The sequence below is a fragment of the Cebus imitator genome, unplaced genomic scaffold, assembly GCF_001604975.1.
Source record: "Cebus imitator isolate Cc_AM_T3 unplaced genomic scaffold, Cebus_imitator-1.0 Scaffold0, whole genome shotgun sequence".
NCBI classification, from domain to species: Eukaryota; Metazoa; Chordata; class Mammalia; order Primates; family Cebidae; genus Cebus; species Cebus imitator.
Genome location: NW_016107315.1, coordinates 1,416,537 through 1,429,583, shown reverse-complemented (window position 1 = coordinate 1,429,583; position 13,047 = coordinate 1,416,537). Strand labels below are relative to the sequence as shown.

Below are 13,047 nucleotides of genomic sequence, written 5' to 3'. Positions count from 1 at the left end.
AAAAAAAAAAAAAAAAAAAAAGAATGTAAAATGATACAGAAGTTGTAGAAAACAGTTCTGCAGATCCCCAAAAAGTTAAAAGTATAATTACCATGTGATCACCTTCTGGTTATATACCCAAAAAAATAGAAATCAGGGTCTTGGCTCATGCCTGTAATCCCAGCACTTTGGGGGGCCGAGGCGGGTAGATCACCTGAGGTCAGGAGTTTGAGACCAGTCTGGCCAACATGGTGAAACCCCGTCTTTACTAAAAATACAAAAATTAGCTGGGTGTGGTGACAAATACCTGTAATCCCAACTACATGGGAGGCTAAGGCAGGAGAATCACTTGAATCCAGGAGGCAGAGGTTACACTGAGCTGAGATGGCACCACTGCACTCCACCCTGGGTGACAGAGCGACACTCCATCTCAAAATAAAAAAAAAGAAAAGAAATCAGAGTCTCAAAGAGATATGTGTAGACCCATGTTCATAACAGCATTATCCACAGTAGTCAAAAGGTGAAAACAACACAAATGTACATCTGCAGATGAACTGGATAACAAAATGTGGGATTTACATACAACTGAATATTATTCAGCATTAAAAAGGAAGGAAATTCTGACATATGTCACAACATGGATGAATCTTGAAGACATTATGTGAAATGAAATAAGGCAGTCATGAAAGACAAATACTACATGATCCACTTATCTGAGGTATTTAAAAACCATGGAGACAGAAAGTAGAATGGTTGCTGCCAGGGACTGCGGTAGTAAGGAATGGGGAGATACTGTTTAATGGGAACAGTTTCAGTTTTACAATATGAAAGAGTTATGAAGATGAGTGGTGATGGCTGCACAACATTGTAGATGTATTTATCACCACTGAATTGTACACTTACAAATGGTTAAGATAGTAAATTTTACATTATGTGTATTTTATCATAATGAAAAAAATTATAACTAAAAATTGGATCCACGGCCTAAATATAAGAGCAAAAACTATAACTATATTTTAGAAGAAACTATGGCATAGACCTTCAAGATGCTGAATTTGGCAAGGGATTCTTAGCTATGACAACAAAAGAAAAAAATAGATACATTGGACTTCATCAAAATTAGAAGCTTTTGTGAAAAGGACATTATCAAAAGAGTGAAAAAAAATTTTTTTTAATTATAAAAGGAAAGCAAAGACAACTTAGACAATGGAGAAAATATTTGCAAGTCATCTGATAAGGGACTAGTAACTGGAACACGGATTGAGAACTCTTACAACTCAACGACAAAAAGACAAAAAACACCCATTTAAAACTGGGTACGAGCTGGGTGACGTGGTTCATACTTGTAATCTCAGCACTTTGGGAAGAAAAGGAAGAACTGCTTGAGCCCAGGAGTTCAAGACTAGCCTAGGCAACAAAGTGAGACCAAACTCTACAAAAATAATTAGCCAGGCACAGTGGTGCACAGCTGTACGCCCAGCTAACTAGAAGGCTGAGGTGGGAGGATACTTTGAGTCTAGGAGTTCAGAGGTTGCAGTGAGCTATGATGATGCCACTGTACTCCAGTTCCCAGGGGCCAGGTGAAGGACTGGGTGACAGAGCAAGATCCTCTCTGTTAAAAAAAGAAAAAAGGCCGGGCGCGGTGGCTCAAGCCTGTAATCCCAGCACTGTGGGAGGCCGAGGCGGGTGGATCACGAGGTCAAGAGATCGAGACCATCCTGGTCAACATGGTGAAACCCCGTCTCTACTAAAAATACAAAAAATTAGCTGGGCATGGTGGCGCGTGCCTGTAATCCCAGCGACTCAGGAGGCTGGGGCAGGAGAATTGCCTGAACCCGGGAGGCGGAGGTTGCGGTGAGCCGAGATCGCGCCATTGCACTCCAGCCTGGGTAACAAGAGCGAAACTCCGTCACAAAAAAAAAAAAAAAAAAAAAAAAAAAAAAAAAAAAAAAAAAAAAAAAAAAAAAAAAAAAAAAAAAAAAAAAAAAAAAAAAAGGCTGGGCACAGTGGCTCATGCCTGTAATCCCAGCACGCTGGGAAGCCAAGGTGGGAGGATCACCTGAGCCCAGGAGTTTGAGATCAGCCTGGGCAATATAATAAGACCTTGTCTCTATAAATAAAAAAATTAGCCAGGTATGATGGCATGCTGTGGTCCTAGCTACTCAGGAGGCTGAGGTGAGAGGATCACTTGATCCCAAGAGAGGGAGGCTACAGTGAGCCGTGATTACACCACTGCACAGCCTGGGCAACAGAGTGAGATCCTGTCTCAAAAAAAAAAAAGGCAAAAGCTTTAGCAGATATTTCTCCAAAGAAGACATACAAATGGCCAAAGAGCACGTGAAAAGATGCTGTATGTTATTAATCATTAGGGAAATACAAATTAAAAATATAATGAAATACCACTTTACACCCACTAGGATGGCTGGAATCAAAAATTTAGAAAATAACAAGTGTTGGCAAAGATGTGGAGAAACTTGGAACCCTTGTGCACTGCTGATGGGAATGTCAAATGGTACAGCCACTGCAGAAAACAGTGCCAACAGTTCCTCAGAAAATCAAACCAAAATTACCATTTGACTCAGCAATTCCACTGCTAGGTATATATCCAAAAGAATGGAAAACAGGTACTCAACTACTTGCACACAAATGTTCATAGTAACAGCCAAAAGGTGAAAAAAACCAAATGCCCACTAATGGATGAATGGATACACAAACTGTGATATATCCATACAGTGGTAGCCAGACCTAAAAAGAAATGAAGTATTCATACACGCTACATGAATGAACCTTGAAAATATAGTGGAAGACACCAGAAACAAAAGGTCACATATTTAATGATTCTATTTATATGAAATATCCAGGACAAGTAACTTCACGGAGAAAGACACTGGTAGTTCCCAGGGGCCAGGTGAAGGACTGTTTAATGAGGAAGGGATTTCCTGAGGTGATAAAAATGTTTTAGAACTACACAGAAGTGACGGTTGTACAACATTGTGAATGTACTGGCTGTACTTAATTCATCACTTTATTTAATTATTTATTTTATTTTATTCTTATTTTTGAGTCAGAGTCTCATTCTGTCACCCAGGCTGGAGTGCAGTGGTGTGCTTGGCTCACTGCAACTTCCAACTACCAGGTTCAAGCGATTCTCCTTCCTCAGCCTCCCGAGTAGCTGGGATTACAGGCGCCCACCACCACAACCAGCTAATTTTTGTATCTTTAGTAGAGATGAGGTTTCACCATGTTGGCCAGGTTGGTCTGGAACTCTTGACCTCAAGTAATCTGCCAGCCTTAGCCTCCCAAAATGTTGGGATTACAGGCATGAGCCACTATGCCCAGCCTTAATTGTTCACTTTAAAATGGTTAGTTTCGTTACATAAATTTCACCTAAAAAATTCTTAGTTATTACAGCACTGACTTCATGAACAATTTGACAGCCCAATTTGGATAAACCTAAATCAACCACCTTAACCAGCATTCTTTCCTTACAATAAGGAATTAATTGTACAACAGAATCTTCAGTAAAGCAAATTGTTTCACATATAATAATTTACTTAGATGGCCTATTTTTCTAAGTGCAGTTTTAAAACACATACCCCTTAAAAAGAAACGTACCATTATATATGTCTGGGAACCCTCAGAAGAGTATGGTTGGGGGTGGATTACTTCATGATTTGATTCTGCCTTTCTGGAAACCACTGTAGCAACAGGCTTGGATTTAGAGTCACCATTTTTAATGTTATTTTTGGAGGTTTTTCTTTATGAAGGAAAAAAGAAAATTATCAAGACATTGAAGATTAAGGGTTTTTATGTATATGTGGGAGTATGTGTATATACAATGAATTCCCTTATAGAATTGGACCATTTATAGAGAATAGTTTTCTAAAAATCTAAGGAACATCCTACAAAACACCTGACCAGTAGTCTTTGAAACAATCAAGGTAATAAAAAATAATGTGAGAAACAATCATGGACCCCTGATTAGATGTAATATATCCCGGATTGGATCCTGGAACAGAAAAGAGACATTAGAGAGAAAAAACTGGTGAAAGCCAAAGTAAGTCTGGAATTTAGTCAACAGTAGTATTTCTTTCTTTTTTTTTAAATTGAGACAGTCTCACTCTGTCACCCAGGCTAGAGTGTGGTGGCGTGATCTCAGCTCACTGCAACCTCCACTGCCTGGGTTCAAGTGATTCTTAAGTCTCAGCCTTCCAAGAAACTGGGACTACAGGCGCATGCCGCCATGCCTGGCTAATTTTTTTTTTAGTAGAGACGGGGTTTCATCTCTTCTAAATGTTGGCCAGGCTGGTCTCGAACACCTGACCTCAGGTGATCTGCCAGCCTCAGCCTCCCAAAGTGCTAGGTTTACAGGCATGAGCCACTGCTCCCAACCAGGGCAACAGTAACATTTCAATGTTGGTTTCTCAGTTTGACAAATGCATTAGGGCATATAATCACAGAAGAAACCAGATGAGGAATATACAGGAACTCTCCACACTAACTTTCCAACTTTTGTTTATACAAAATTACTCCAAAATACAAATTCTATGGGAGATTGCCTCACACACGGAAGTACCAGGATAATTTTTGTTTTCAAATTTTACATGTTTATAATAATACCACAACTGCTTGGCTAACTTTGAGAGTAAAAATGATTGGTATACTTAGTCCTGACTCATAGAATAAAAGTATACAAGAATAATATCCCCAACTATTTTAGTGTGTTATTTCTAAAACCGGGCCAAACCCCTGGAGAATTCAAGAGGAGCATGAAGATCAGTGCATTGGAAGGCCAAAGGTCTAGTTGGTGAGAAATTATATAGACAATGTGCACAAAAAGATGGTTCTTTTTTATTCCCGGAGGCATCTCTAGCACTGTCTCCTCTCTTTCCAAATTTAACATGCCACAAGGCAAGAAGGGAAGCCAAACAGATTGTAATAGTTTTGTCCAGCCCTAAGTCTTAGATCCTGGAACACCTGTTTAGTAAAGGTAGAATCTGCAAGTCAAAGTAAAGAATTCTTCTCTTGGGAAGTTATATGAATGAAGAGAGACCTTTATAAAAGCTCTCAGAAATGCAAGCACTACTTTTTAAATATTAGTATCTTACATAGTGAGATGGATAAGTTTCTCAAATACTCTCTAATTATAATTTCTGAAACATATGCCCCTTTTAAAAAAATTATTTGGCTGCTCCTTGCAAACAGGGCCAACCCACAGGCAGTGTACCCAGAGTAGTACATACGTCCTTTAAAAAAAAAACTTACACTATATGTCTTAGAACCCTCTGAGGAATGTGACAGTGGTTCTCCAAATTTCTGATTTTACAAATTAAGCAAATATATTTGAAGACTGGGAGAATATGCCATGCCAAAATATGCTACTTTGGCATAAAGATTATTTTGGCCTAAGGAGCTTTAAAAAGTAAGTGCAATAAGGGCACTCTGACCTTCCCTTTTTCTTCTAGAAAGCAGGAGATAAAACTCCCATATGAAACATGTCCTCCCTGTACCAGAAAGAAAGTAAAATTCTTATCATCAAGAATGGAAAGCTGAAACTGAGAGAATTCTATAAACAGACCTTATTAAAATTAATTCTTATCTTCCTTTAGCCTCTCCACATAGTTTAGTTTTCCACAAGTGCCTCTCTTTGTTGAATCAAGCACAAAAGCAATTAGGTTTTGCCACTTCTTTGGGTCTTCATTTCCTTATGAGGGCTCCTGTGTCACATAAAACTTATTCAGGTATTAAATAAATCTATATGCTTTTCTCCTGTTAAATTATAAGTTTAATTCTCAAGCTCAGCCAAAAAACCCTGAGGGTAGAATTTTCCCTCCTCTACATATGTAATCATGCCATTTTATTTCTTGTTTTAAAAAACTCACCATCAATTTTTGCATACGAATATTATAAAAGCCATCTTCTTTTACCCCATCTATTTGGCCCAGCTATTTGCAAGGGAAGTATCTTACATCTTTGTGGCCTCCAAAAAGGAGGAGATTTGGCGCTTGATATAAGGCTGCCTCAGGATGCTCCTCACAGACGGCCTTTCTTCAGGCCTTTTGCTCAGCATTGTTCTTATCAGTTCTGCCAGCTCTGGGCTATAATCTCTTGGCATTGGTGGCAGCTACAAAGAAAAATAATACTGTAAATATGACTAATGGTCTTGTGAAACAAAGTAAAAGCTGGTAGAGGTTTCCTGATATTTATTTAAAGTCATATATTCACATAAGCCGAAAACAATCAGTATATTAGTCTATAGGAAGCATACTGGTATCCCAGTTGTAAGATAACAAGTTGTAAAATTGTAAAAGTATATCCTTCAATCCAGCAGTCCCATTTGATGACTCTCTCATTGAGGAATAAGAGCATGAGTTTCCTAAAGACTTATGGACCAGGATGTTCAATGCAGTACTGTTCTTGCAGTAGTAAACAATTAGAAACAACTTAAGTGTTCATCCATAGGGAATTTGTGGAATAAATTATCATACATTCTTCTTATAGAAACTAGGGTCAGGTGCGGTGGCTCATGCCTGTAATCCCTGCACTTTGGGAGGCAGAGGCAGGCAGAGTCCCTGAGGTCAGTAGTTCAAAACCAGTCTGGCCAACATGGTGAAACCCCATCTCCACTAAAAATACAAGAAAACTGGCCAGGTGCGGTGGCTCACACCTGTAATCCCAGCACTTTGAGGGGCCAAGGAGGGCAGATCATGAGGTCAGGAGTCGGAGACCAGCCTGGCCAATATGGTGAAACCCTGTTTCTACTAAAAATACAAAAGTTGGCAGGGTGTGGTGGTGCACCTGCAGTCCCAGCTACTCAGGAGGCTAAGGCAGAGAATCACTTGAACCCGGGAGGTGGAGGTTGCAGTGAGCCAAGATTGTGCCATTGTACTCTAGCCTGGGCGACAGAGTGAGACTCTGTTTCAAAAAAAAAAAATTAGCTGGACATGGTGGCATGTACCTGTAATCCCAGCTACTCAGGAGGCTGAGGCAGAGGATTGCTCAAACCAGGGAGGTGGAAGTTGATGTGAGTCCAGATCATGCCACTGCACTCTAGGCTGGGCGACAGAGTGAGACTCTGCTTCAAAAAAAAAAAAAAAAAAACTAGGCAGCAGGTTAAAAAATACAAGACTTACAGGTACCGACTTGGAAAGATGTCCCTCATATATACAGTCGAAAAAACAAGTTATGTACCACATTAACGGCCTGATTCCATTTCAGTTTCTTTCAAAAATCTGTGGGTGTACATACGTGCGCACACACACACACACACACACACACACGCACACAGAGTTATGTCTGTCTAAAGACAGGAAAAAGCCAGAAAGGCAATGTGCCAAATTGCTAGCAATGGTCATCTTCCAGGGAATGGGCATAGAAAGAGAAAAGAATTTCACTCCCTTCTTGTTTGATTCTTAAGTAGTTGCATTATGAAAAAATTTTACTTCTGTGTCTGTTTTTCAATGTGTTTCAAATTGAAAAATTAAATGAGTTGTGAGATACTAATATCAGTAGGTGATTCATGGCCTTTAAAACTTAATGGTACATTGGCTGGGGGCAATGGCTCACACCTGCAATCCCAGCATTTTAGGAGGCCAAGGCGGGCAGATTACCTGAGGTCAGGAGTTTGAGACCAGCCTGGTCAACATTGTGAAACCCTGTCTGTACTAAAAATACAAAAATTAGCCAGGTGTGGTGGCATGTGCCTGTAATCTCAGCTACTTGGTAAGCTGAAGCATGAGAATTGCTTGAACCTGGGAGACGGAGGTTGCAGTGAGTTGAGATCATGCCATTGCACTCCAGCCTGGGAGACAAGAGAAAAACTCCATCTCAAAAAAAAAAAAAAAAAAAAAAAAAAAAACACACAAAAAAAAAAAAAAAAAAAAAAAAAAAACTTAACGGTACATGGATGCCTGACACTATAAAGGGCAACTAGCCTCATGGAACTAACACATAAAGCCAGTCACTTTGGAGTCCATATCAGACACAATGCTTTCTGTGGCTCTTAATTAGTTACTGATTATTGGGATGATTATCAAAGGAATGTCAAGTTTGAACAGAGTAAACTCATTTTAAATGTAGCTCATTGAATCATAGGTTGCTTAGAAGATATAAATAGCCTCTCAGGGCATCTGCACATTCTATGATTATAGGCATATGTTTTCAAAAAGCCAATTATTTTGAGCCATTAAGCCATCTTACAGATTAATATTAAGAAATGATTCATCAATCCCTTTTCCTCTAGTCTGACCTTCCCCACAGAAGGGACCTACCATTCCTAACTATCAACCCAATATCAGTTATTACTCCATGACTCATCAATATCATCAATGATTTTGCTAGTAGCTATTTATAAGGCTGCACTATAGAAACACTACTCAATTAGTTCTAGATTATTCTTTACCTTTCCTTCAATAATCCGATAAACTAAAGAATTCATATCTTTCGCATTGAAAGCATGCTTCAGGGTAGCCATTTCGTAGACACAGCATCCTAGAGCCCAAACGTCAGACTAGAAAATAAAAATAGTAAATGGTTAAATGTCAGAATCACTTATTTACATTTTTTCCTTTAAAAAAAGAAAACATTTTCCTTAAACAGATTCACAGATAATTCTCTGATGTAACTAATTTCTGAAATTATGAGTACTCTCCCAGATACAAGATGAGCCAGCATACAGAGCCCAGTCCTACCTTATAGTTGTAGGGTTTGTTTGAGAACAATTCAGGGCTCATGTAGTAGGGTGTGCCAATGAGGGTGCTAGCCATGTCACAGTGGTTCTCTAACACTCGGGCAATTCCTAGGTCCCCCACTTTGATTATGTTTGTTCTTGTTAGGAAGACATTTTGAGTTTTCAGATCTCGATGAAGGATGTGTTTTTCATGTAAATACTGACGAAAGAAATAAGATTTTATTACATATAAATAGACTTAATTACATATTTATTCCTGGCTTATTATATACCATCAGCAATGGCATGAGTTAGAGTCTTTGACCATAAAGAGTAATTGACCATAGGCCGGGTACACTGGCTCACAGCTGTAATCCCAGCACTTTGGGAGGCTGAGGCGGGCATATTACCTGAGGTCAGGAGTTTACGACCAGACCAATCAACATGGAGAAACTCCATCTTTACTAAAAATACAAAATTAGCTGGGCATGGTAGTGCATACCTGTAATCCCAGCTAATGCAGAGGTTGCAGTGAGCCAAGATCATACCATTGCACTTCAGCCTGGGCAATAAGAGCGAAATTCGTCTCAAAAAAAAAAAAAAGAGTAATTGACCATAAAGAGTAACCAACCACACAATTCTTTTATTCAACCAACACCTATCAAACATTATTGCTTTATAATCTCTAAATAAAAGGTCTAATTTACAATTTTTGAAATAAGAAAATTAAGTTCCCTCCATTGACTTGCCCAGTGCCCCTCAAAACTGCTCGCTGGTAGCTTGACAACAATACCATTTTAACATTACGTAAATCCAGTTTAAAAATATGCTTATAGGCCAGGCACAGTGGTGGCCAGCACTGTGGGAGGCCAAGGTGGGTGGATCACTTGAGGCAGGCGTTCAAGACCAGCCTGGCCAACATGGCAAAACCCCATCTCTACTAAATAAATACAAAAATTAGCTAGGTATGGTTGCACATACCTACAATCCCAGCTACTTGGGAGGCTGAGGCACGAGAATCACTTGAACCTAGGAGGCAGAGGTTACAATGAGCCATGATTGTGCCACTGCACTCCAGCCTGGGTGATACAGTGAGACTCTGTCTCAAAAAAAAAAAAAAAAAAGCTTACAAACTCCCACTGAAGGTAGGACAACTTATACAGTCAGATGCAGTCCTCTCAGACCCATAAAATCCTCAGCTTAATAATATTTTCGAATATAGCAAGAGCATTTTTATTTAGAGAAAGTACCTTAGAATTTCAATAGGGTCAATTAATTCTGGACAAGTCTGCCCAGTTCCAAAATAGTATTTCATAAATAAGTCTCACTTTTGAGTTATATGTATATTAAAACACAAACTTGTAGGAACGCTTATTCCAGCTTATGGAATGAAGTGTTGCCCAATTCTAAAAAATAATAAAAAAAAAAACTTGTTTTGCATTTCCATCTGCTCTACCACAGCAGAGTGACAGATGAAATCACTAGGCATATTAATTAACCTAGCCACCTTTCAGCATGACATAGCTGACCAACAGATAACAAACATAGTCACTCTTTGCTCTTGGTTGCCTCAGGGTCCCTCAAATTGACTTTGCTATTGATATTGAATATGTGGGCTTCCCCTGCAATTAGACATGAAATCTATTTTAATATAGGTATCACTTGCTAGAAAAGTTCCAATGCTACAGCAAAAGTGATTGGGTACATTTCTATATGTAAGTATTTGAAGAAAACATTTTCCAAAAGTACACCTGCCATCTCCTTGCTATCTGGGAGCAAGCTGGGATGCCATTAGTCTACACAGTACCTGTAAAGCCATGGCGATCTGTACAAACCACTCTACCACCTGATTCTCAGGCAGAAGCTGCCCTTTCTGTTCCTTGAGCTTTCGGTACAGGTCACCTCCTTCACAGAAGCCCATGACAATGTAGAGTAGACCGTCTCCTCCCTCCCATGACTCCTTGTAGGTGACAATGTTGGGATGCTTCAGCTGAGACAAGAGCTGGGCTTCCTGTTCAGCAGCTTGCCGCTCTCGGCTAGAGGCATTTCGGAGGTTCAGTTTTTTGATGACGTACTAAAAAGAAAATATGTATTTTACAATGTGCAAATAAACATAAGATTTGTGGCCTCAGAGTTACCTAAGGGCTCTCAAGAATATCCTCAAAACCTTATAAGCTTTATCAGGTTCTTATAAAAAAAAAATTTAAAAAAAAAAAAGAATATTCTCAAAACCAACCTTGTGGAGCCCATCAGATAACCTATTCATTTTGTTTTTCACCAAGTACAAAATCGGGGAAAATATTTGCTATTATTCATTGTAGAAAGTAAAAAGTTCCTCCTCAAAGTTTCCCTTCTTATTAAAGAATAATAATAATAATAAATGTTAGAAGTAATAGTTTCTTTTAAAGACTAACTTTCTTTAAAGCCTTCTTGCTTTTTGCTAGTAACTCTTTGTTAAGCCCTATCCTATGTAGCTGTGAGATATAAGGGAATACATACATTTTATGTCCTTGTACTTTAACCAAGATATTTATGTTGGACATGCTCACAGGCATGTTCCAGCTCACAGTCTATGCCCCTTCCTTATTTGGAAATGTTATTACTTTTCTAAGTCCTTTTGTAAGCAACTTCCTCTTTTCCTTTGTTCTCCATTGTCTTTATCTATTTAAAAAATTTTAGGAGATGGATCCAAGATGGCTGATTAGGAGCAGCTCAGGATTGCAGCTCCCAGCGAAAGCATGAAGGTGAGTGGACACGGCGTTTCCAAACGGATTTTTATTGCCCACAGACCAGGAGACTCCCAGGCAGAAGAGCCCCACGGGTTGCCAGCGCAGCTGTTTTGGCCAGTGCCCTAGCCCAGCGTTTCTTAATACAAAATACATGGGTCCGGGTGCCATTTTAGCTGGCAATTGGAGCTCCTGGGAGACAGAGTCACCCATTCAACTGACAAAAAAGGGGACTGACACAGGGAGCCAGGCCAGGAGATTCCAGGGCAAAAAAGCACCACGAATCTCAGCACAGCTGTTTCAGCCAGCGCAGTGGGTCGCCACACGGGAAATCACACAGATCCCGGCACCTTTTCAACAAGTGACTGGAACACCTGGGAGACAGAGTTGACCATTCAACTTAAAAAAAAAAAAAAAGGGCTCTGAGGCAGGGAGCCAGGTGATCAGGCTCGGCTGGTCCCCAACCCCACAAAAAACAGCAATGAGAAACACTCTGGATTGAGAGTTTCACAGTAAGCACAGCTGAACCCAGGACGGTCCAGCTCTGTGGGGGAGGGGCATCCGCCATTACCGAGACAGTCCACCACTATGGAGGTAGTCCACCATTACTGAAGCAGTCCACCATTAAGAGAGAGTCAGCCACTATAAAGGTGGGCCACCATTGCTGAGGCAGTTCTAACTATACCTGTATAAACGGGACTGCAGGGAAGTTCACACGGCAGCTGGGCAGAGCCCACAGCAGCTCACCAAAGCCTCTGCAGGCAGACAGTGACTAGTCTGCCTCCTCACTGGGCAGGGCAGCCCTGAAAAAAGGCAGCAGCACAACAGAAACTCATAATTAAAACCCTAACTCCCCAGGACAGAGTACCTGGGAAAGAAAAAGGGGGGTTTATGAGTTCTACTGCGGCAGACTTAAACATACCTGCCCAGAAGCTCTTAATGAACAACGGAGCTCACAGCTCAGCACTTGAGCTCCTATAAAGGACAGGCTGTCTCCTCAAGCAGCTTCCTGACCCCTGTATAGCCAAAGAGTCACCTCATAAAGGAGAGCTCAGACTGACATCTCGTGGGTATCCTTCTGGGACAAAGATAGCAGAAGAAGAAACTGGCAGCAACCCTTACTGTTCTGTAGCCGCTGCAGGTGATCCCAGGCAAGCAGAGCCTGGAGTGGACCTCGGCAGTCCTATAGCAGAGGGGCCTGACTGTAAGAAGGAAAACTAAGAAACAGAAAAAAATAACTTCATCATCAACAAACTGGACATCCACTCAGAGACCCAATCTGAAAGTCAACAACTACAAAGATGACAGGTGGATAAATCCACAAAGATGGGAAGAAACCAGTGCAAAAAGGATGAAAACACCCGAAACTAGAACGCCTCTCCTCCTACAAGGGATCACAACTCTTCACCAGCAAGGGAACAAGGCTGGATGGAGAATGAGTGTGATGAATTGACAGAATCAGGCTTCAGAAGGTGGGTAATAAGAAAGTTCTATGAGCTAAAAGAACATGTTCTAACGAAATGCAAAGAAACTAAGAACCTTGAAAAAAGATTTGACGAAATGCTAATAAGAATAAACTTAGAGAGGAATATAAGTGAACTGATGGAGCTGAAAAATACAACACGAGAACTTCACGAAGCATACAACAGCCGAAGCTTCAACAGCTGAATTGAC

At 40.3% G+C, this 13,047-nt stretch overlaps 1 protein-coding gene across 6 annotated transcripts in view; it reads right to left on the bottom strand.

The window, feature by feature from the left end:
* Nucleotides 1-13,047, bottom strand: part of NEK4 (NIMA related kinase 4) — a 50,466-nt gene that overhangs the window by 30,006 nt on the left and 7,413 nt on the right. For 4 of the 6 annotated variants that reach the window (XM_017538387.2, XM_017538453.2, XM_017538593.2 and 1 more), the window contains exons 2-6: nt 10,455-10,721; nt 8,670-8,867; nt 8,381-8,488; nt 5,949-6,103; nt 3,595-3,736 (exon numbers count right to left, since the gene is read on the bottom strand). In XM_017538387.2, coding sequence (XP_017393876.1) covers nt 3,595-3,736; nt 5,949-6,103; nt 8,381-8,488; nt 8,670-8,867; nt 10,455-10,721 — 870 coding nt within the window. The remainder of the gene's footprint in view (nt 1-3,594; nt 3,737-5,948; nt 6,104-8,380; nt 8,489-8,669; nt 8,868-10,454; nt 10,722-13,047) is intronic. The other 2 variants (XM_017538511.2, XM_017538676.2) reach the window with 2 other exon arrangements.